This window comes from Colossoma macropomum, unplaced genomic scaffold (assembly GCF_904425465.1).
Source record: "Colossoma macropomum unplaced genomic scaffold, Colossoma_macropomum, whole genome shotgun sequence".
In the NCBI taxonomy this organism is placed as follows: domain Eukaryota; kingdom Metazoa; phylum Chordata; class Actinopteri; order Characiformes; family Serrasalmidae; genus Colossoma; species Colossoma macropomum.
Genome location: NW_023494784.1, coordinates 30,312,572 through 30,338,211, shown reverse-complemented (window position 1 = coordinate 30,338,211; position 25,640 = coordinate 30,312,572). Strand labels below are relative to the sequence as shown.

Below are 25,640 nucleotides of genomic sequence, written 5' to 3'. Positions count from 1 at the left end.
AGCAGAAAATGCAACCAACTTCTAAGACTGAACTTTGGAGGTGTGGAAAAATGTCCCTGCAGATTTCTTGAAACACTGAAATTAAGTAACCTGAAAAAACAAAATGGAAGCTGTAATGAAGGCTTAAATAAAGGGTGGACACACTAAATACTGAACATTTGGATACTATATTTAGTATTTTTAAAGCTTCTTTGCAATTGTCTGTAAAATATGTTTTATGCTTTTTTTCCCTGAAGTTGAAAAGCAAATAACAAGTACTTAAAAGTTGTTTTGACTGAAAATTAAATAAATTGGCAGCAGTCTCTGACTTTTGCACAGTACTGTTTAAAATATATCTCATAGCTTATTATTGTTATTATTATTATAATTATTATTACTATTGTTGTTTTTGTTGTTGTTGTCGATAATGACAATATGGTCATTGTTGTTTTGTTGCTACTGTTGTTTTAATGCTGTAGCAATTTACATTGTACTTGCAGTGACACCAGTAAAGCTATCTTGAACTGAACTGAACTGAACTGAACTGAACAGATAAACAGCAGTGTTACAGAGATTGAGAGAGACACATAACAATAAAGCGGCTTTAGAGAGACTGAGAGACACACAGCTGTATGACAGAGACTGAGACAGACACACAGTAAAGCAGCTTTACAGAGACTGATGGAGAATGGAGCAGCATTATGGATGTGGTGCTGTGGGATCTTTGAAGAGAGATTTAGCCAGCAGGGCTGCAGCAAAACTGACAGCATCTGAGCTCTGAGAGAGCGATGCACTACCCACACACACCTTTCATTAAAGATGCAATAAGGAGTTTTCATTAATATTAAATCATCATGTCTCACTTGGCAGTTGCTTATTACTGGGTCACTTTGGTCACATGAATCAGAATAGGAAGTAACATGTTTGACTGTAAAAGAAAGTCTGTTTCACAGCAAAATGTAATATTTAAGTTCTGGTCTTAAATGCACTTTCTATACTTTAGTGGAAATGCTTGCCTATTCTTTTTCTAAGTGTTCAATGTTGCATACAGTTACATCATTATGTGGCGAGTCACCTAGGAAAGTTTTCCTGGTGCCAGAACTGCTATCCAAATTTTGTAGCTACACTGAAATATGGCTCATGGGGTGTAACGATACATTCAGTGCACAGTTTGATTTGTGTTTCAACACCAGGTTCATGATTTTGTATTCTCACAAAGTTTGAGCAAATTTGGAATTTAGAAAAATGACCTGTAATCAGGTTATTGCACTATTTACTAACTAGAACAGGTGCATTTGTAAATTAACATCAAGTTGGCTTAACAAAGTCAGCTAATACTGCCTCAAAAGTTAAAGCAGTTGCAGAATATTGTTGATGATTTTTGATAACTTGTGTTTACATAGTGATTCCAGGTAGTTGCTATAGTGTTGCTACAAGGTTGCTATGGTATTCCAGCTTGTTCTTAGGGCACTGCTTGGCGGTTAGGTGGTTGCTAAAGTGCTGCTAGGCCATTGCTGTGCTATGTCAGGTGGTTGCTAAGGTGTTGCTTAGCCATTACTATGGAATTCCAGGAAGTTATTAAGGTGTTGTTAAGCTGTTGCTGTGATATCCCATGTAGTTGCTAAGATGTTGCTGGGCCCATGCTATGGTATCCCAGATAGTTGCTAAGGTGTTGCTAAGCCATTGCTATGGAATCCCAGGCAGTTATTAAGGTGTTGTACACTGTTGCTATGATATCCCATGTAGTTGCTAAGATGTTGCTGGACCATTGCTATGGTATCCCAGGCAGTTATTAAGGTGTTGTACACTGTTGCTACGATATCCCATGTAGTTGCTAAGGTGTTGTTAGGTCATTGCTATGGTATCACAGGTGGTTGCTAAGGTGTTGCCAGGCCATTGCTATGGTATCCTAGGTGGTTGCTAAGGTGTTGCTAGGCTGTTGATATGGGATCCCAGGCAGTTGTTAAGGCATTGTTAAACTGTTGCTTTGACATCCCAGGTAGTTGCTAAGGAGTAGCTGGACCATTGCTATGGTATCGCAGGTGGTTGCTAAAGTGTTGCTAGGCAGTTTCTGTACTATCCCAGATGGTTACTAAAATGTTGCTAGGCCATTGTTAGGTTTTCCAAGATGGATGCTAAAGTGTTGCTAGGTAGTTGCTATGCAACCCCAGGCTGTTGTTATGCCGTTGCTAGGCCATTGTTATGCCACCTTAGGTGATTGCTAATGTGTTGCTAGGCCATTACTGTGCCATTCTAGAAGGTTGCTAAAGTGTTGCTAGGTCATTGCTACACTAACCCAGGTGGTTGCTAAGGTGTTTTGTAGGCTGTTTCTATGGTATTCATAGCAGTTGTGAATATGTGTGTATATATGTGTGCTAGTAAGTAAGTGAATTTGTATGTGATGTCTGTGAGTGTCAGTGTGTGAGATGGGGGTAGTTAGATTTGAAATTTAGGCAAAAAGCAAACTTATAAGCAAAATATTTTACTTATGTGCAACCATTTGATGTCATTTAATTCTTCTGATTTCTACCATTGAATTGTACACACTGACAACAGTTCTATAGGAATTCTGCAGATGTCTGTTTATTTATCTTTCTTTCATTCATCCGTCTCTTTCTCTCTATTCTTCGCACGCCCCCTCTCTCTGAGGGCCTGACAGATCTATCCTTCAGCTCTGACACACTGGCTGTCTGGAGATCTGATAATTACACCACACATCTGGACTCATCTCATCTTCCTGAGTGTGGTGTGTGTGTGTGTGTGTGTGTGTGTGTGTGTGTGTGTGTGTGTGTGCGCATGTGTGTGTGAATTCACCCTCTGGTCCCAGACCGATAATGCCAGCAGATGGAGGTTGTTTATGAGGTTTGATTCAGATAAAGACTGGCCTGAACACACTGATATAAACAAACATACTGATATGAAATGGACAGCTTGTAGAGGTCACTCACCACTGATCCACTGTGCCTCAGGGGCATGAACCTGAAACTCTTTGAGGAAGAGGTCATCCAAGGTCAGATGGGATCCCAGAGCTTTAGAGCCATCAGCTGAATCAAAACAAAGCACACACACACATAGACAGACACACACACACATGAGTATAGGCTATAGCTATCATATTAAACAGGGCTTATGATAATACTCTTTAAGTGTCAAACGTTCAAATCAAATCTTCAAATCAGATTAATAATGCAGAATCATACAGGTATAATGTGCATCTGCCTGTGTGAGCATGTGTGGTCGAGAGACCTTGAGACAGAAGGAAAATGGAGAGTCCGATCACAGACAACACAGCTGCTATCACCAGTAGAGAGATACCAATCCCCTTCCAGTTCCTGTCTGGACCCACCACATCACCCAGATCCTAGAGAGAAAGAGAGAGAAAAAGTAAGAGAGAGAGAGAGAGACAGAGTGAGAGAGAGAGAGAGAGAGAGAGAGAGAACACACTTTTGGAGATACACTTTCTTCTTTACTGTAAAAAATACAAAGTATCAGAGATAAATACTTCAGTGAAATCCCAGAGTTCAATGAAATATATATATATATATATATATATATATATATATATATATATATATATATATATATATATATATATCCACGCAGATATGGGGAGAACATGCAAACTCCACACAGAAACAACCCTGGTCACCCGGCCGGGAATTGAACCCAGGCCCTTCTTGCTGTGAGGCGCTTCCCACTGCGCCACCGTGCCACGCATATATATATATATATATATATATATATATATACATAGAAAGATGGAGGAGAGAGAGAGAGAGAGAAAGAGATAGGAGAGAAGAGAAGTATTTGAGTGGTCATCTGTTGTAAGGAGTGAGTGCAATTAGTTCTGAGAGTGAGCTGATGTGTGTCTCATTCAGCACAAAGGAAGTGCAGTAACAGATGTGTTTTAGCTCACTGCAGTCCAGCAGTCGTGTTTTTATTAGCTATGACTTTCATCTTTTCACACTCATCAGAACAGAAGAGCTCACCAGCCTCCTCCCTTTGGCCTGCTCTTCACACTCTCGCCATCAGGGAGGCGAGCCTTTTTACGGAGCGCAGAATCAAGAGGGACATACAGCCTTTATGCTCCTAAGTGTGTGTGTGTGTGTGTGTGTGTGTGTTTGCGTGTGTGTGTGCACACGTACGGATTCTCATCAAGTGGCACCTCTCACTGAAGGACACTTGACACTTCTCTTTGATTGGCTGTGATGAAAACAGAGTGAAGGATTCTGATTGGTTGTGAGTGGAACAGAGCAAAAATATTCTCTGGATTTGTTGAAAATGGCCAACTTCAAAAGCCTCAAACACATTCTCAATGACACAAAACATCAAAAGAAAAATAAATCCACCGAAAGCTAGGTAGGCCAGCCAAAGAAATGACCGGAACATGCTGAGGGCAATGAAAGTAGAAAATTTTCGAATTGTTTTGTGTTACAATGACATTCTTTACTTCTATTACACTGGTCTGGTCCAGTGTCAAGTTTAGTGCATTTTAAAATTCATCGCTTTATGTATAATGTACCTACCAAACTTGAACCAAACGTGAAAATTAATATGAGGCCTTTGACCTAAACAAGGCAACTATTTAGACTCAGGCCACCTTTACAAAGTGTTTATGAATTGTTTACAATTTGTTTATTAATGGTTATTTAATAATCACTAATAAACACTTATAACACATTAATAAATAGGGCAAAGGTCACCTGTTATATCTGATAAATATGAATATCTGATGAAGCTGAGAGGTTTAATGCTGGCTGAAGGAGAAGATAAAGTAAGACAATTAACCAGCTCTGATATGAAGTTTAAGAGTAAAGGGAATGTAGGCTGACTATCTGGCAAGCAACAGTTGCTTGTTGCTCTTTTTATTAATGTGTTGCTACTGCTTTTTACTGATTGTTTATAAACTAATTAATAACCATTGACAAAATTATAGTAAACCATTTTAAACCATTCTTTATGAACATAGTTCTTTATAAAGTGGTATGCTAAACAGTTTAGACTACAGCATGAATACTATTATTAACATGGCATGAAAGAAAAAGAAACAGTACAGCTAATAGTACATTAAGTACTCTGATACAGTACATTATAAGGGTAATTGTACATATAATTTCAGACTCAGTTAATTTTTTTTCAGGATTTGTAATTCATAATTCATAATTTATACTACACAGATTGGTCTGATCAGATAAATGAAAATTTGGGAACCAAACTTTTTGATGTCTGCTCCACCAGCTTTTTAGGGAAAAATACCCCCCCCCATCCCAACCATCCCCAAAAAATAAAAAAGCATAAAAAAGCACTACTCTCTTGTAGTGAGGTGGAGTTATCAATTCAGAATTGTTCATAGTTCAATTCATTGTTCAATGGTGATAAGGACCAGTCTGAAGACGTAATGCCTCTAAAAAAAATTCTAAAAACTATATATTTTTATTAATTGAAATGTTTACAAATACACTCCCTGATGTCTGAGACATTGTTTTACAATATTAAAGAACGGTTTTGGCCTAAGAATTTTGTATATATACTAATGCTGTGGAGGTACATGCAGTCAAAATAGTCACCAGTGTTGATGAATAACTCTCAGATGTATTTACACTGGCAAATATTGGTTATGCTGCTGTGCAATCAAAAAGACACTTTGTGTGCTCTTTATTTTTACATTTTGTTGCCCCATTCTCAGATAGACAGCATATATGTTAACAATGAATATTCTGTATATGCTCATTCTGTTCATTTTTCCGCATGGACTGTGTTGGTGTCCACATTAAATATTCACAAGACTTGGCATAGCTCTGCATGGAGCAAGACCTCGGTCTGTTTGTTGCCAAAACAAGCACAGCTTGCTGAGTGATGGAGACAATTAGCCAGTTAGGATTACTGGCACTGAAAGTTGAGACGCACAGTAGGTTTGATTTGAAAATGACGCTTTCCAAATGAGCAGAACGCATGACTACATTCACTGTGAAAGGCAAACTTTCGCCAACACAAATGGCTTGACTGGAGGAAAATCTTGGAAACCCTGCAAACTAAATGCATATCTAGATCAAATACACATCATTGCAAATGACCTTCAACATTTCCCCTTACTACAAAGGTTCTGGATACCTTAAAGCAGCCACATCCTACATTTTTTGCATTTTATTTTTCTTTATGTGAGGCCTACTCATGATATTTGTGTGAGCCAAAAACATATCTCTTAGAACTAGAGATTTTTGTTACTATGCCTTTAAGACAGTCATACATAAATGAATTGGCTGCCCTGTACTGTGTCTCATTCAACAAAAGTTGAAACCTAAATATATAAGGATTATAACTTCAACGTCAGTGGGTGAAGCTAAACTGTTGTTGGCTAAATAGATGGATATGAGTAAACGTGCTGTTTTTGTCATCACAACTCCTTAACAAGCCATGGGCCTGCCGACAGGCCCAAAGTTTTATTACACGCTTCTATAACATAGGAAAAGCTCCATTAGTTTGCACCGAAGTGCCTGTAGTTAATGAATAATAAGCCGTAGTATGTAATAAGCCGGAATGTTAAGGTGTTTATACAAATATGCTGTTTTGCAGATTCACTTCCATATATGAGACATTTGGACTGGGGAGAACAAATTAATATTTACATACTCATACTTTTTTTTTCAAAACAGCAAGGAAAATTTGGTTTTCCAGTTTTTTAAAGTATTATGCTCAAACCTGATTTCTTGACTAAATTTGGTTTAAGCAGGGCCTACCCTACATGATATTGAGCCTATTTTAAATCTAATTTGTTCCATCTGACAAATTTTCACAATCTGAAGTGATCTTTTCAGGTTGGCCGCTCAATCAGAAGTGACTGATGGAAAGATTGATCTGTAGTAGTGAGAGAAACAAAACAAGTCAATCTTTAGTTTTCTGGCCTTCAAATAATTTAAGACATGGTTTGATTTTTACAGCTCAAAACATTCATGAGTGTGGATGAATGTGCAGTGTGAAATGGTGAGCGATGTAACTAAACAAGTAATTCAGGCAAAAGCAATGAGAGAGCTAGAAGAGTGTAGAAAAAAGGCAAAGAGCCCTGTGTACACACTGTGTGTACGGTGCACTGCAGAGATAGAGGAGCTGCTTGCTGAACACAGCCTTTATAATGTATGGACCCAGACATCAAGGCACTCTTTTTACAATTTTAAGTCAGTTGCCAGTTTGAGGTAAAAACTTTCTCCAGCTCTTGCTGTGATATCTGCGTTTTTCAACCTCATAGTCCCAGTTTTGTGCACATAAAAGCACAAACATTTCTTGTCCAATTTAGCTTTGTTTGTATCATGTTATAACAGAGGAGATTTGAGGTCTTGAATGCTTTAGTTGGTGGTAGGCCCCCGAATACTGAAGCATGTAGTGCATAATCCTGTCCTCTGTTGCATCACTCTCCAAAGTGCCTCTGGAAGCAACGTCAGCACAAGAACTGTGCATCTGGAGCTTCATGAAATGGGTTTCCATTGCAGAGCAATGTGTAAATGTGTTCTTTGGAGTGATGAATCAAGCTTCACTATCTGGCAGTCTGATGGATGAATCTGGGTCTGGTGGATGGCCAGGAGAACATTACCTATCAGAATGTATAGTGCCAACAGTGAAGTTTGGTGGAGAAAGCATAAAGGTCTGGGGCAGTTTCAAAGTTTGGACTAGGCCTAATAATTCTAGTAAAGAGTAATGTTAATGCTACAGCATACAAAGACACTTAAGTTACTTGCTTTCAAATTTGCGGCCCCAGTTTGGGGAAGGCCCTTTCCTGTTCCAGCATGACTTTGCCCCTGGGCACAAATCGAGACCCATAAAGACATGGTATGATAAGTCTTGTGTGGAGGAACTTCAGTGGTCCGCACACTGTCCTGATCTCAACCCCATTCAACACTTTTGGGATGAACTGGAACATCAATTATGGGCCAGGACTTCTTATCCAGCATCAGGGTCTGACCTCACAAGTGCTTTTTTGACTGAATTGACACACTCCAAAATCTTGTGAAATCCTTTTCATAAGAATAGAGGCTTTTATAGCACAGGTACGAGCGGGGCAACTCCATATTAATGCACATGGTTTTATCTGGGGTGTCCAACAAGCTCATATAGGTGTGATGGTCAGGTGCGCACATACTTTTGGCCACATAGTGTGCTTCAAAAGAACTCAGCACCGCTAGAAGCCTGCCCTGTGCAGTCAGGGGGAGGTCTCGGAATGAATGATGCGGTGATTAGGATTTCTGTTTAGCAGCCGAGGCACATCGCATTGTACAAACTCTAACCACTGTATCATTTTGGCCAAAAAGACGTGGTTTTGCTTCAAAATGGCATTATTATTTGAATAATTCTGCCAGCTTAAGTCTGTGATGCTCCCAGTCGTGTAGTGTATGCACAGCTTTACGTGCAGTTTTGCTATATTAGGGTTGTGGGTGTTAGAGGTGTTGTGTTATTAGTGTTGTTAGCTGGTTGTGGAGATGGTATTAGCAGTGGCAGGGAGGGATGGAGGGATGATGAATAATCCATCCTCCGCAGTGAGCCCCGCGGGCACCAGCACAGCCATCTGCTGATCTCAGAACTGCTTCAGCCCCACAGAGGCTTTCATTAGGGAACAGAATTCATAAATAAACAGCCTGCAGCGCTCGTTCTCTTTCTCTCTCTCTTTCTCTCTCTCTCTCTCTCTCTCTCTCTCTCTCTCTCTCTCTCTCTCTCTCTATCTATCTATCTATCTATCTCTCTTTCTATCTCTCTCTCTCTCTCTTTCTCACTCTCTCAAGTCAAATATTGCCTTGGAGTACCACTCAGCTGGAGCTTTCAGTGTGAGGAGCGATCTAGACAAGGCTTATTATGATCAGTTGTGGTTACGTTTATTAAAGGAAAACATGAAATGCATTGGGAAAATTCAGGTTCAGAAAGACACTGAAGTATATTGAGTTCATATACCTTTTGAAGGGGAGAAGCCTACAAAAAGACTAAGAATAGGAGACAACTACATTTGGAAAACACAAAAAATTATTCAGACCTGTTCAGAATAACAAAATGTTTACCTACCAAGACACAAGCTTGGATATTTCTGTTTAAAGTGGTACTTGGTTCTTTGTCTGGAGGAATGGTACAACGGTGAAAATGATATTTTTGCAGTTGCAATCTGCTCACTTTAAGAATAAATAATCGAAGAATGGCACACTTTCTTTGTGCTCCCCTCCTGGCTGGATACCATCAAAAGCATTGTAAATATCCACTAAATGTCAGGACTATAATATCACATTCAGAAATTTCTTAAAACCACATTTTACAATGTCAGTGGTAAACACCGAGCCTGAAATGCCACCTCCATGTTAATCTCCTCTTATTGTCTGCTCTGCACCTGCTCAACCGCTCACCCTTCATAGAAATGTGAGTGTGTGTGCGTGTGTGTGTGTGTGTCCTAGCCATGCTAAAGGTTAAAATAGTGCGTTTGCTCCTTGCCGGGAGCGGCTGTCAGATTGAGCAATGACTCTCTGTCTCCTGATACACACATATTCTCTCCCTCTCCCCCTCTCTCCTTTGTCTCTCCCTCTCTGTCTTTCTCTCTTATCCTGTCTCTCTCTCTCTCTCTCTCTCCCTTGCTCTGCAGGGCAGCAGCATTATTTTGCCCTCTCTAAATATAGGGCTATCACTCTAGCATATGACAAACTGTACAACAGCAGAACGCTCTCATCCCTCACAATTGACCTCTGATGATCTTCATCTATGTATGTGTGTGTGTGTGTGTGTATGTGTGTATGTTTATTTATGTGTGGATGTCTTAGTGGTTGTGGGCATGTCCTCTCCTCTCCTCTCCTCCCTTGTCCTCTCCTCTCCTCTCCTCTCCTCTCCTCTCCTCTGTACTGTTCATCCCCACCCCTTCTCTTTTTTCCTCGTCATCTCTTCATCCTTGCTTTCCCTTACTGTTGCACTCATCTCCTGAATAAAGCAATCAGCCTTTCTGTTGCACAATCTGCTGCACAATACAATTTAACAGATGATAACAGGTTACAGGAATGTCTGAAGAATCAGATACAATCAAATTCAATGTGATTGTGATGTGTTAATGTGAATGACTGAAGGCTGGTTTGCTCTGAATCTCAGCATTTGAGGTGAGTGTGAGTGTGTGTGTGTCAGAGAGAGAAACAGAGGGAGAGGGAAAGTCATGATGAAAGGGAATGCGAGAAAGAGTGAGAGAGCAAAAGAAATAGAGAGAGAGAAAGAAAGAGAGATGCTTCCATATGAAACCTTTTCAGCGGTCCCTTTTTTTTGTGATAAAACCAGTGCTGTAGAAGTAGATGAAAACATTCTCAAAGCTATTCATCTTCACATTCTTCCCAGTGTACGCTGAGGTGTGGCTCCATACCATTATAACACAACAGTGTTACAGTGTGTCCAACAAAATGCTTTAGCCATTGGTAAAGAACACTCAGGTTACTGAAGGGTGTCATTCATAAGGCCTTTTTTCGCATCATTTTATCCCCGAAAGTGTTATGACATCTAAGACACTATATGGCCAAAAATATGTGGACACCTGGTGTTTACCCCACCTTTGCTGCTGTAATATCCTCCACTCCTCAGGGAAGGCTTTCCACTAGGTTTAGCAGTGTGTCTATGGGTGCCCATTTAGTCAAAAGAGCATTTCTAAGATGAGGCACTGATGTTGGATGAGATGGCCTGTTCCTAATCAATTTTCCAGTTCATTCCAAAGGTGTTCAGCAGTGTTGAGGTCAAGGTTCTGTGCAGGACACTGGAATTTCTCCACCCCAAAATCACCAAACCATGTCTTTATTAACCTCACTTTGAGCACAGGGCACAGTCTTCTTGGAACAGGAAAGGGTCTTCCCCAGACTGTTATTTCGAACCTGGAAGCATATTATCAAAATGTCTTTGTATGTTGTAGCATCAACATTACTCTTCACTAGAATTAATAGGCCTAGTCCAAACCTTGAAACAGCCCCAGACCATTAAGCCTCCTCCACCAAACTTTACTGTTGGCACTATGCATTCCAGTAGGTGGCATTCACCTGGCATCCACCAAACCCAGATTCATCTATCATACTGCCAGATAGTGAAGTGTGATTCATCACTCCAGTGAACACATTTCCACTGCTCCAGAGTCAAGTGGCAGCATGCTTTACACCACTCCAGCTGACATTTGGCATTGCACATTGTGATCTTAGGCTGTGGGTGCAGCTGCTCAGCTATGGACACCCATTTCATGAAGCTCCTGACTCACAGTTCTTGTGCCGAAGTTGCAGAGGCAGCTTAGAACTCTGTAGTGAGTGATGCAAAAGAGGATAGGTGACTTTTACATTCTATGTTCTTCAGCACTCTGTGAGCCCCATTCTGTGAGTTTGCAAGGTTGACAGCTTCTTGGCTGAGCTGTTGCTGCTCCTAGATGCTTCCATTTCACAGTAATAGCACTTTCAGTTGAACAAGGCAGATCTTGCAGGACAGAAATTTCATCAACTTGTGGCAAAGGTGACATCTTATGACAGTGTCATGTTTAAAGGCACTAGCTCTTCAACATGACCTATTCTACTGCCACTGTTTGTCTGGTTTTGCATAACTATGTGCTTGATTTTATATACGTTAGCAGTGGGTTTGGCTGAAACATCTGAACTCAATAATTAGTATTAGTGTCCACATATTTTGACTATAGTGTATATCACTTATATGTCATAAGTGTTACGTTAACCACATTTGACAAAAGCAGCTTTTAAGACAAATAGTGCATGTTGATATAAGCCTTTATAAATGTTTTGTACCGATTACTTTGCAGCCTACAATGAATGAGGGCTGATATGATTGGCAGAACGTTACGTTTGTCAATCTCTGGTAGTACTGCAGATTCAGCACAGGATTAGAGCAGCAGCAGCGCCTCCTCCAGGTCACACCTTGCTATTACAGTGAATTGTGAATGAGCGTAAGCTATAGATGATTTGGACTAGGAAAGTACATTTACTTAGGAACAGGGGCTAAATAACATTTAGCACTAAAGCTCCCCTAAAATTGGCCTAGCAGTGCCCATGGTAGACTGGGTAGGCTGGTTGTTGTCAGGGGAACAGAAACAGAAAAAATAGGCAATGCAGCAGAGTCTGAGCTCTTTCGCTGACTTATTTTGCTTTTATCACATTAATTACTTTATCACTCACTAAGGCTGCACATGTCTCTGCCTACACAGATACATATGCACACACACGTAAACAAGCACACAAAGCACATCAGTAAATCAGCCTCTCTGTTGGAGATTCTCCCTCATTACTTTCTGACTCTTTCTCATTACTTCTCAGTAAGGTTAACTTTAGTTTTAATTATTAATGCATGACCTGTAACAGCTACTGACAAGTGTTTACTGACTCATATAAGAGAGAGTGGAAGAAGTGGAGAGAGATAGAACTAAAGTGAGGTCAGAAGGGGACGCAGAGACTTTAAATGTGAACATAACTACCTGCTGGCCTGGGAAAAAGCATGATAGAACAATGAATATGGCCATAAAACTGTCTGAAAGCCATTTAAGAGCCATTCTCATAGACACAATCATTGTCATCAAATTCTGCAACCACATGCGTATTATTGTCATTCTTGTTACATTTCCCTGTCTATGACCCATTCGTCTCAGGTCAGGGACAGCAGTTCTACAAGCCAGACCACTCAGGATAACCTATTACCATCAGAAACTCTCTGATTGCTGGTCGCTCACACTCTGGATGTGAAGTCTTGTCTTTATGGTCTCCTCTAAATAGCAAAGCATTGATTTGTTTTAATGTCTCATGTCGTCATGACTCACACTGTTTCTGTAGTCAAACCCTCAGCATGCAGAAAGTGCCTATCCTTTACCTTAGTCACTCTCAGCAGTGGACAGTCAGGCTTCAGAGGGACCATTAAAGGTAATGAGTCCTGTTTAGATGTTTAAATGGCTCCTGACTGTCCACGGTCCTGAATCGAACAGCCATGAATCTAATGAGTGTGAACGGTGCTGTAGCATTAGTTAGTACTACAAACCTCTAGCACTAGTTCATAAAAATTCATTTCTAACTCTTTTCTCTTTTATTGTAATACTTTATGTACATTGCGAAGCAGATGTAATGCAATCTAGTATTGTTTGTGTTTCCAAAGTCAGATTAAAAAGTGTAGTACAGTCCTCTGCCTGTCCTCTTTAGAAGGTATTATTTTCATATCAACCCTAATACATAAAACCTTTCAGTGATTTTAACTGATACATTTTCTTCATCATTCAGCAAAGCTGTTACAGTTTTGATAAAATCTGAGGTCTTTCTCCATAGATTATGAAATCATTTTGTGCATTTTTAATGAGGAAATGAAATGTTGTCGAACAAGAGGCCATAAAAATTTAAAGCTCCAAAAACTCTTTATTCCTTAGCCAGTTTTTCCAACTGTCATCTCAGGCCCAGAAATATTAAGTTATATAATCTAAAATTTAAAAAGTCTCACAGCAGTTTATTGCTAGCAGAGATGAGGACTCCAGTTAACTCAGACTTGCCCTTAACTGACTTACAGCACAACTTGAAATATTCTGGCTGCCTTAAAATTCTGAGTTAACCCTTATATATGGCCAGGCACTGCTGGTGGGCCCAAAGTTTTATTACTAACTTCTATACGTAGTTGTAGTTACTGAATAATAATAGGCCTTCGTATGTAATAAGCCTGGGATTTTAAGGGGTCCATTGAATTTTGAACAATAAGTTAAACAAGAATCTGTGTTTTATGCCATATCAGCATATTATTTGAAGTTCAGTCCAGACACTAACTTTTTTAAGTTAAAAGGCATTTTTTTTTTGTACATGGAACAAAACTCAGTTTCAAGAATTTAGACTGATGAAATTTGGATGTGGGGAATTGAAATAATAACAAATTGGGATTCTAAATACATTTCTGAATAACTTTCTTTATAAATATCTTTTTTTCCCAAGCTTATGCATTGTCTAGTCTGGTCTTTCTGTAATTTAAAGGCTTGTTATTTAAAGTTGTGTTGATAGGTTTTTACTTTTGTACAATGTAATGCCTGCAGCTTATAATAGGACTAAACTAAAATTCTGTACAAAATACTCAAGACTTAACTCTCACTCACACACAAGACAATCGAGACTTGACTAAGATTTGCATGAAATCACTTGGAAACATCTCTGGTTGCTGATTTAGAATGAATCTTTAATAACAACTGTATAAACAGAATGCAACATTAACTTTTTTACTTATTCACTGAGAAACAGTTTTTATCAGAGAGAAATATATTGTCACTATCAACTTTTTATCTCCATGTTCACTTTTCAGAGGAAGGAAAAACATTCTTAACTTTTAATGTACTTTAAAGTAGATAAGATTTTTTCCAAGTAATTTTGGTCCCATTTCTATTCACTCATTCATCATGAATTTTACACCTAGTGTAAAGGTTAGTATGTGTTTTCAAATGATGTAAATAAAGAAATAAGTAAACAAACAAAATATTTTTGCAAAAAAATGATGCAGCTACTTATTGTCACTATCACATTATTATTACATACATCAGCATTCTTTGTTAAACACATGGATATCTCTGGGCAAAATGCTAAATGCATATTACTTCAATGGAAAAGTCCTTCTTTTAAACAGTAAGCCATGCAAGTCCTTTTTTCCACCAGTGTAGTGCTTATGTGGTCCACCATATAATGAGCAGCATTACAGAGACACGTTGCAAACAATATTCGGCAAGTGGAGCAGGATAGACTGCAAACATGTCCCCCATCACGGATAGTTTCATCTATCTGATTTTCAAGTCCCTCGTCCTCTGTCCAAAGAGGTGCATTTGAAACTAATGAGGGCATTTAATGAGGGGTTTTCCCTCTGCAAACAGTTTAGTACATCCTAGCTCAGTGAATGAGCTTCCCTCAATCTGTGCTGTATGTCTTGGATGTAATCAGTGGTATCTATCAGACTGGGCTGCCACAAAGCCTTTACATCTGAGTGAATATGCCTTTCTCCCAAGGACAGAGGATTCAATTAGAGTGACTTGAAACCACAATCAAGTCAAATGTACACACAATCTCCCTCTATCTCCCCCCTTCTCTCTCTCTCTCTCTCTCTCTCTCTCTCTTTCTGTCCCCTTTCTCTCTCTCACACAAACTCTCTGTCTCTCTCTCTTTCTCTAGCTGTCTCTCTCTTTTTTCTCTCTCTCCCTCGCTAGCTCTCCCTCTTTCTCTCTCCTCTCTCTCCCTCACTAGCTCCCCCCTCTCTTTCTCCCTCTCTTTCTCTCTCTCTCTCTAACTCTCCCTTACTAGCTCTCTCTTCCTTTCTCTCACTCGCTTTATCTCACTCACTCACACAAACAAACTCACACGCCTCCTGCTGTCAGACAGATCACATTAATGACCCATCCACATTGATGCCCTTTTAGAGATCACAGTGTTTATTATGTAAAAAAAGATTTTTAGCAAGGATGCTTGATTGTAAAAGAACATCACATCATACAAAGCTGTAATAATAAAGACAGCTAACTGCTATGTAGCTGTGCTAAAAGATTACCAAATGCTGTTAATTATCTTTCTGTGGTGTGTAGACATGTCTATTATCAATAACTATTATCAATATTATCAATAATGTTGACAATACAAAATAATTGACAAATATTTCTGTTCAAAGAACATTAATGAGCTGGATGGTTTTGCACATGAGTAATGGGCAAAGACTCCAATACAGAGATGTCAGAAGTGAACCACAAAATACTGACTGTAGGGGTTGAAAAATTTTTCACATGGACATTTGTGGAGAGAATGACTTTTCATTTAAATTGTTTGCAGTAAACTCAAATTTATGTTCTCAAAATTATTTGAACAGGTAGTAATAAACGTTCTCTGAGTAAAGCCTTGGTTGACAGATTTCCATCAAATTTTATTTATATTACCAAACTGCCTTGCACTTTGAGGGGGCTGATTAATTTTGAGTGCAACTGTATGTAGCTTGTCTATTAAACTAACATATTAAAATGCTAAACTGGTTAAATGATGCTGCAGCCTTAATAGTTATAACATTAATCTACACATTTTTACTGACCATATAACCCATTTTTTATTATATAATTTATTTCTAGCTGTTGCTTTTTACTTCCTGTGTAACTAACCCTAACAACCCCTTTGTAAAAGAGAATCTCAAATAAGTGCAAATGACACTAACACAACTAACGTGTGTGTGTGTGTGAGTATTGTATGCATAGAATGGTCAACACTGTTAGCATAATAACAGGATGTTATTCTATCATGTAATCAAGTATTTTAGTAGTTTACAGTCTTAAACTGAAAACAAAGACTGCGGCCTTTGTGAAATCAGTTATTGTTAACACTTTATTTAAATGTAATCTAAACCAATTTCAAGAGTTTTCAAGTTTTTTTCAACCTGAGTCAAACTGAAGAGAAACTGGAGAAGAAAAAGAGATACAGCAACAACATCCTGCAGGAAGGCTCTGTCCCTCAAGACTCTTTGGCTCATGATGACACAAACACAGAGCAGAATCAGCACCCTTCACTCCTGCACTCTATAACCCTGATAAAGGAGCACTTCATGCAGCTGGAGGTAGAGCGAGAGCACCTTTGGGAGATGGTCTTATAGCAGCTGGCAGAGAGAAAACAGCAGCAGGAGAAGGGAAATTACTGTATAAGAGATGTGGCTGCACTGAGAGTGCCGGTGAGACACCTCTAGAGGGACAGATAAAGCTAAAGGGAAGAGACGGCCAATCTCTGAGAAGAGCGGAGATAGAGAGTTAGGACAGTGCTGAGAGCTAAGAGAATACTCCTTCAACAAGCATCCTCCAACAGTGGAGAGCCTCACCCAGCCTCAACCACCAACTTAAACAAAACACTGCCAGCCAACAAGTACATCTGAAACCTAGCACCCAAGAAACGTGGTACAGGAAGGAAATCCAGAGAGAAACCACAGGGAACATCACATTATCCATACAGGAGCAAACAACCTTGAGGAAGAAAGTGCTGTGTCCCTGTGAGTGGAAACAGAGAAAGCCGGCAACACCATCTCTATTTCAAAAATTGACATCTCTGCCTTGCTGCTATACAGAAATTCTTCTTTGCACAATCCAGAAAATCAGTGACAGCATCTCTGGGTAGTGTACTCTCCTGCCAAACACCCATCTTGCCCACCACTTGATAATAGATGCATACTGCCTCTGCAGTCATGTCCATCTGTTCCTTTTAGTCCCAGAGTTTGAGACCCATCAACCAACGTCCAGTACGGTACAGCCTATGATACTCCAGTGGAGCTTCCCTTTGCAAAGCATGTAGTATTATGCTCTTCACTACTCACCACATCCACTGCACCATGAGAACACAGACCACCTCCCAAACACACAGCTGCACCACCCTAGTAACCAGTGTTCCCCAGCATCTCCAGGCCAGACAAGCTATGCTGACCAGGCAAGCCTTCAGTGGAGCAGCAAACTCTGCCAATTCTGGGCACGTTTCTGATGGGTCATTTTTCACATCTTTTATAATACACATATACATTTATAATGTATAACATTCAGAAGATGAACCCACTGGTGGTCCACAAGACCAAATCACAAATGACTCAGTGGAGATGATTAAGGTTTAAACTACCAGCAGAAAAGAAAAAAAATTATGTGTGGTTAACAATAAAAGTAGATCATATCAATATATGCTATTCCTTTGTGCAATAAAGGCTATAACATCTCAAAAGACCTTTATTTTTATAAAAATCAAGATATTGAAAACAAGAAATTAACAATTTCCAAAAGCAGTCACATAAGAATCTATGAGAATATTAATACTGGAGAAGGAGACAGACCAGTGGTGATCAAATTATAACACAACACAATGTTCATTTTCCCACACGCTCCTGCCAACCGAGCTATGATTAATCTGTGAACATAAATGAGAAGCATCTTCTGTAGCTCTTTTCAAGCCTGGGTCTGCACACTGTCAGTGGAAGGTGGTAGCACAGGCAGTAGGCAGCAGCACCCGATCTTCTCAAGAGCATTCACAGACAAACCACTACCACTCTTATCTGACTACAGCCAAATCCCAGCATGTTTGAATAGGACAAGTACAGATAATACATGTGAAAAGCCCAGCAAAATGTAGCAGCTCAAATAATCTTTCAGAGGGGCACTGATAGCAACATGCAATGCACAGCCAAGAAATTCAAGCACATTTTGATTCATTTCTTTCAGGAACATCTCCTCAAATTAAGGAAGGAATAGACAGGGTTGAACTGTATTTTTAAAGAAGTAGTGCTAGAATGTCAAACCTGGTCATTAATCGAAAGCAAAGAGAAGACAGCCTGTAGAATGGATAATCAACTGTGCAAAAAAGTGAGAAAAGAGAAACAGAAAAGTATTCAATCAAAAACACAGGGAACAGCAAAATGAGGAACTGTAAAAGTACTGTGAGGCGCAAAACATATAAACATAGCCTTCAGACAAAAATACAAACATATCCAAGATTAAATAAAAAGTGTAGAAGAATCAATTAACTCCAATTCATTCTGTGCCAACTGAAAATGGCTGAACACAATACATGGTAATGACTTAACAAGTACAAAATAGAGAAAGCACTTTGACTAAACAGTAATCATTCAATAAGTGGAGTCCAGGAGAAAACATCTGAAAAAATTAGAGGCCTTCAAGACATTAATTAAGGATTATTAAAACCCAAAGGACTTTCCTCTTACAGATGAAGAACTCAGAGGCCAGTGGTGCAGTTTGTATCTTAAAAGAAAAAACTGTGACTGTACACTCTTAAAAAAGATGGTTCTTCAAGGGTTCTTTAGTTTACGAAAATGGTTCCATGTAGAACCATAAACACTCAAAGAACCTTATTAAAGGGTTCTTTGCATCATGTAAGTGTTCTTCAGATTGATTGAGAATATGGTGTAGATGGTTCTATACAGAAAAGGGTTCTATATAACACTAAAATGAGCTCCACCATTGTTATGAACCAAAGAACCCTTTTTTTACTATATAGAACCATTTTTGCTAAGAGTGACAGACATTCAGACAGTCCTGAATGAAGAGTTCATAACCTCTATATTCAAAACTGGTGATAAACATCAGCCGGCATCTAGACATCAGCAACCTGGACATGCTCTTCTGTAGCACTCTGAATATGAGAATTATGAACTAGTTCAACTTAATGTGCTGGCATCCAACCAGATGATGGGACACTAGATCACACATTCAATCACCATACTCATATCCACGTTTTATGGACCTTTTAAAAAGCTTCTGACTCAAAAATTATAGAAAGATAGATAAATAAATCAATGAATAAGATATAGGCTTTCATCAGTAAGGAGGAAGTTAGGTAGTGATTTATTTATGAGGCATTTCAGAAAAGGCTTAGCTCTGTAGAAAAAATGCATAAAGAGAGCTCTGTTTATCTACAGATCAATCACAGCTCAAAATAATGAGTTGCCAGTAAGAATTCGTCCTTGCTTATTTAAACTATAAACAAAATAGTTGTGGTGTACTGGTGTGTGAGGACCCCTGGAAAAAAAGGATTTCTTAAACCAGCTAAAACCCCACCAGCAGAGTTATGTAAAAGTAAGCAGAGACTAAACACCAAATAATGTATGCAGGAACAAATTAGAAGTGGATCAAATTTCAGTCAAAGGCTGGGAAAAAGGAAAAATATTGATGCTGACAATATACAGACTAGGTGCCCCTGATAGGTTAGACTTACTTTGGCAATAATGTAAGTTCTAATATTCATGCCAGTAAAACACAGTTGGACAGAACTAAGAGAGATTCTACTCTTTTTCCAGCACTCGTCCCCTTGGGGGGTGTATGCATAATCTTGCCTTTTGCTCTCTCTCTTTCTCTCTCTCTCTCTCTCTCTCTCTCTCTCTCTCTCTCTCTCTCTCTCTCTCTCTCTCTCTCTCTGCCTCTCTCTCTTTCTCTCTCTCTCTCTCTCTCTCTGTGTGTGTAGTGTTGTGTCAGTCAGGTCTCAAGTCCTGTTGGACACAGATAAGAGCACTCATGCATGTATACACACAAGGACGCTAAAAATGCAGTAATGAAATAGTCACATTAAGGCAACAGTAAATAAAAGGTAAGTGTTTACTATTAGACAGTTTCAGTAAGAGTGGGAAATTGTTTTATATATTAGATCTGTACACCACACATGAGATGGTGAGCATAGAATAGGCAAAGAGATAGGGAGAGAGGGAGAGAGAGAGAGAGAGAGAGAGAGAGAGAGAGAAAGAGAGAGAGAGAGAGAGAGAGAGAGAGAGAGAGAGAGAGAGAGAGAGAGAGAGAGAGAGAGAGAGAGATGGAAGAGGGAGTAATGATGCATCATAGTTCAGTTAGGTCAATTAGTCCATAACATGCATATGTTTGAATGAGAATTCCTACGTTTGAATATGGCTCACCTCTAACCTGAATTCTGCACTGTGTGCATGTGTGTGTGTTTTAAAATGATACACTACTAAAAAAGTGTTTTTGAACAAGTAAAAGAGCATAAAGATTCCCTTTAGTTCCCTTCAGGTCACTGAGGTTAAGGCTATGGCTGAGCTAGGTGTGCACTATTTATCTACAGTAACACAGAAGTCAATCTAAATACTGCACAAAAATAGGAATGCAGTATTGTTTATGTGTAGATGAGTATTCATCCATCCTTTCAGGTGTTAGTGTTTTTATACAGTCTTGCACTGCCCTCTAGTGTTTGACTCCGTTCTAAACCTGCTCGAGCTGTGTGACTGTGACTGCACCACCAGAGGGCAGAATACACACATATACTGCAAATACATGTAGACTGAGTAAATGAGTAAACAAGAAAATAAGTGATGATATGTTCATGCTCACCACAGCTGCTGCTCTATAAGCCTGTTGAAATGTTGAAAGACCATAAAAATAAGATGAAAAGTTTTCCATATGTCACAGAAAATGGATCAGACTGAGATCTGAAAATGGATCAGACTGATCAGTAGATCATAATACTACAAATTGCATATCAAATGAAATAATGAGGTCTCAGGCGTATATTTTTTTGTATTGTTACATTTTCACGTCTTATTTTAGTTCAGACTTACAAGCAATTAGTGAGTGTGCACTTGTGACAACTTGTCCCATCAGCGGGTAAGTTGTCACACTATGTAGGGTAAGACATCATACTGGATTTTGCAACAAATTCAAAATCAATTAATTGTTGGGTTAGTTAGTTAGTTAGTTAGTTAGTTAGTTAGTTAGTTTGTTTTACTTTAAATTCAAAATTAAATGCCTCTTCAGAAAAAAGCTTGATAAATGAATGAATTTGATAAATCATTATTTCGCTTCGTCAGTCCTGGAATGCGGTAGAGCTCATTAACATAGTCCCAACTCTATGTCAGGTGACTGTGATTCTGACAATGAGTCTGGTTAGTGAAGTCTGAGATCAGATAACTAGAGCAGCGACAACAGTCCTGGTGGGCCGGTGTCCAGCACAGTTTGTTAGTTCCCCCTCTCAAATACAACCACTAAACCTGGCAATAAACAGATGAGTGTAATCAGGTGTGTTTGAGTGTCAATCACCAAACTCTGCTGGACACCGACCCACCAGGAGTGGTGCACCACTGCTCTAGTTATTTGATCTCAGACTTCACTAATTAGACTCATTGTCAGAATCACAGTTCCGGCATACATAAATTGCCTGGCCTGGGTGCACTCTGCACTCTTCATGAGCCCACTTCACACAATGGACCCGATTCTCATTTGGATGGTCGTTCGAGAATGGCCCCATGCAAACAAGACATAGACACTCATCTTCACCTGATAAAGAGTCATCTGGAGTCTTGTTTTTTGTACCTGCCCTCTTTTTTTGTCTCATGCAATACCTCTTTCACTGGAGTAGCAGTTTTTCATATATAAAAAATCACTGTGACCAGTTACTTTTAGCAAAAGTATAACAAGACAATTTATTCTCTCCTCTACTAAGTACACATGTATAATTGTAAACATCTTAACAAGAAGAAAAGTATTACAAAAAATTGTAATAGGATATCTGTGCTCACCTCAGCTCACAGCATGTCCTGCCTTTCCCAGACAGGATACATCAGACCAAGCAGATGCACAAAACTAGTCTCCACTTTTAAGTTGCACCTTCTGATGTTGGAAACATTTACAGTGTGACAGCTTACCCATGTGACAAGATGGCCCAGTCTCCCCTACATAGTTATACTGATATATCTGAAACTGAAAGCTCTAAGCGGTTTGTTCTTCTAGGAAATGCACGTAACTCCTATGAATGCAGATTGAAGGGTGGCTTACTTTACATGACAAAATAGCAATATAAAGCTGAAAGGGCACAATATTCCAATATTTCCTTGTTATACAATACAAAGAAAGTGTATGCCTTACTTGAACACCTGATTAACTCCAAAATATTTAATGATATTTTCAAATGGCACCCATAAAGCACAGACAACTATACATCACATGTGTTGTTTTTTTCAACAGTGCAGTTTTGTTTACATTGCTGCCATTGTTCTAAATCCTCTTATGTGCCTATATATGTCTATAATAAGGAGAGTAATCCAAAACTATTGTCAAGCAATCCGGTTACACTACTTAAATATAGTAATCCTTTGGATTACGTACTTTAGATGTACATTTTTTACACAGATTACATTTCTTTAACAGTAATCAGTAATCTGCATCAGAATACATTTTGAAAGTAACCCTTCTGAACACAACAACACTTAAGATTTTCAAATAAATAAATAAATAAATAAATAAATAAATAAATAAATAGGCCCAGTCCCCACAGTACAGATATTTGCAGTAGCAGCGAAATTTCACAGTCAAATATTGACATGGTATTGCATCATATCTAACACCCATAACCCTAATCATTATGTACTTGTACAAAACATCTCAAAGCATCCTCAAGGGAACATTTTTTTTTCAGACAGAAAAGCTACCATCATCTGAAATACTTTAGCCTTCTTTAAAATGAAAGGAAACTAATCTCTCTCTCTCTCCCTCTCTCTCTCTCTCTCTCTCTCTCTCTCTTTCTCTCCCTCTCTCTCTCTCTCTCTCTCTCTCTCTCTCTCGATAATATACCACAGGGACACACACCAGGCTCTATTAAAGACCACTGCAGCACTCTCTTATCAGCCCTGTTCCTTGGGTTACTACTGAAAATTCACATACACACACACACACACACACACACACACACACGCGCACACACACACACACACACACACACACACACACTCACACACACACACACACACACACACACACACATATTTTGGTGATACATGTTAATATACGACTCCAGCACCCAGATGTTGTAAACAGCCCAATCAAATTCATTTTATGGTAAATAACACACTTTAACTTTAGGTCAGTCTTTAAACCATCGCTGTATAAATGCAAATAAGGAATGTGTCATATTTCACCTAGGAAACTGGGAAGTATCTGTGTTAAAATAAATAGCACTAATAGCACAGCATTCAAAAAGCGGGTGGGCATAATTTTTACAGCAAGTGGGCATAATTGTGCTTTAGTTATGCATGCTTGTTTATAGGTGGGGACCAGACTAAAGATAAAACCTGAATAAATGAGTGGAGAATTATAACGAGAATAGATGCATCAAGACAGGTGTACTGTATGACACAACTAAGCAATTAACATCCTACCATGCTCTGTGACATGTATAAAATGCTGAGCCGACCCAGTTGACCTCAATTTTGCATCAAAATGGCAAGAGGAAAATATGTAAGTGACTCTGAAAGAGGGTTCATTACAGAGGGTGGGAAGAGGGGGGTGGGTGGTTTAGTCACAAAGACTGCTTAACTGGCAAGTGTTTCAATAGCAAAATGACTAACAGAACAGCTGCATTTAGAGCTATGGGAAAGACATCAGTAAACAGGGATTAGAAATTGTGGTTGAAAGTGTGCATTCCATGATGGTGATACTCATGCGCAATATGGAGACTGTCAGTGTAGGACATAATGAGACTGGGAGCAAGAACATTCTGTCCATGTGTAAATAGAGAGGGATGTTATAAAATGGCTGCAGTGCATAAACCCCTAATTAAAAAGATGAGTGTTGCATGTTGAGAGTTCAGTGGTGCAAAATTCACCAGCATTGGTCTGCAGAGATGTGAGGAAAAAGGTATGGACAGATGAGTGTTTGTTCACCAGATTCTCTATAAGTGGGCGAATGCATGTGTGGCATATGCTAAGAGAACAGTACATGGCTGAATGCCTGATCCCTACAGTGAGGTCTGGTGGCTCTGTTATGCTGTGGGGGTATTTTGCTGAGATGTTACTTGTCCCTTTGGAGAGAAGGTTCACTGCAACTCAATACAAATTTATTTTGTATAAATTTCTAGATGGGCAAGGACAGTCCGTTCCACAGGACACGACGGGTCACTGAATGGTTTGATGAGCATGAAAATGATGTGAATTATATGCTGTGGCCTTTGCAGTCACTAGATCTCAACCTAATGGAATGTTTATGGGGAATTTTGGACTGACGTGTTAGATAGCACTCTTCACTGCCATCATCGAACAATGGTGTTCGATCCCTCCATTGCAGTTCTAGAGATCTGTAGAATCAGTGTCAAGGTGTATTGAAGGTGTTCTAGTGGCGGCCCCAGCATATCGCTGTTGTTGGAACAAAACATTGTATCTCCAAAATGATAACTTCACAGGAAAAGGAAAAAACCTTCTTTACTTTGAGTGTAAGTCAATGGAACTAGATCCAAGTCATTTAGGGCTGTTTTTTTGGACCGTGCTTCATGAAATTTACAAATAATGTAAACAGCAACAGGCATTTTCAAATAGTGTTAAAAACTGAAAAAATGGAGATACAAGGTTTCCTATCAACAGCAGGGATATGATTGTGGTGGCCTGATAATTTGTCACCTATCTGTATATACCACTCATGTTCACCAAACACACATTTCATGGCAGTCTAGTCTTTTCTTTACATTTTCTGAAGTTTCACAGTCTTTGCTATCGTAGATCTATGAAAGGTAAACACCTAATTATATAAATTATATATTCAGCAAATTTAATCATGCACTGATGCATTTTCGGAAGATGCAACTGTAACGTAGACTGAACATCTGTGTTAGTGTTGTCAGTCCAGTGTTTTTAGACTATGCTAGCAGTAAGTTAGTGAAACTGGAAAAATTGTGTAAATGTTACCAGTGCATCTGCATTCATCTCTCACCAATGAGACACACACACACAACAGTACACTGTTAGAGCGGCCCTCAGGGGAACAGAGAGTGTGTATTAGAGGGTCTGGCGTGGAGTTACTCTGCACTGATGTCATAATGTAGACGTGTGTGCTGCACTTTGGCCAGCCTAAGTGGAGTGTGTGGGATTAATGTGTTTGTTGAGCAGGATTATCATCTGAGTACAAGCTGGAGAACACCCAACACTTACATAACTCTCAGTTTGTACGTCAACACACACACATACACACTCTCACACACACACATATTCACTCATTTGTTTTTATACTTGTCAGAACATGAGGTCATATATGCTGCACTATGCAAAACCTAGCAGACCACCAAAACTGTCACCGTCGGATAAGCAGTACTTAGAATATACTTCAGATCTGAAAAAAAAGACTTCTGCCTATCTTTTTTACTGTGAAAAGACAGCTCAGCAGTATGGGTAGGATGTGCAGTTGT

At 39.2% G+C, this 25,640-nt stretch overlaps 1 protein-coding gene across 1 annotated transcript in view; it reads right to left on the bottom strand.

Annotated features, from left to right (window-relative positions):
* Positions 1-25,640, bottom strand: part of LOC118806616 (inactive dipeptidyl peptidase 10-like) — a 63,395-nt gene that overhangs the window by 27,068 nt on the left and 10,687 nt on the right. The window contains exons 2-3 of the mRNA XM_036568101.1: positions 3,226-3,340; positions 2,928-3,023 (exon numbers count right to left, since the gene is read on the bottom strand). Of these exons, the coding sequence (XP_036423994.1) occupies positions 2,928-3,023; positions 3,226-3,340 (211 nt within the window). The remainder of the gene's footprint in view (positions 1-2,927; positions 3,024-3,225; positions 3,341-25,640) is intronic.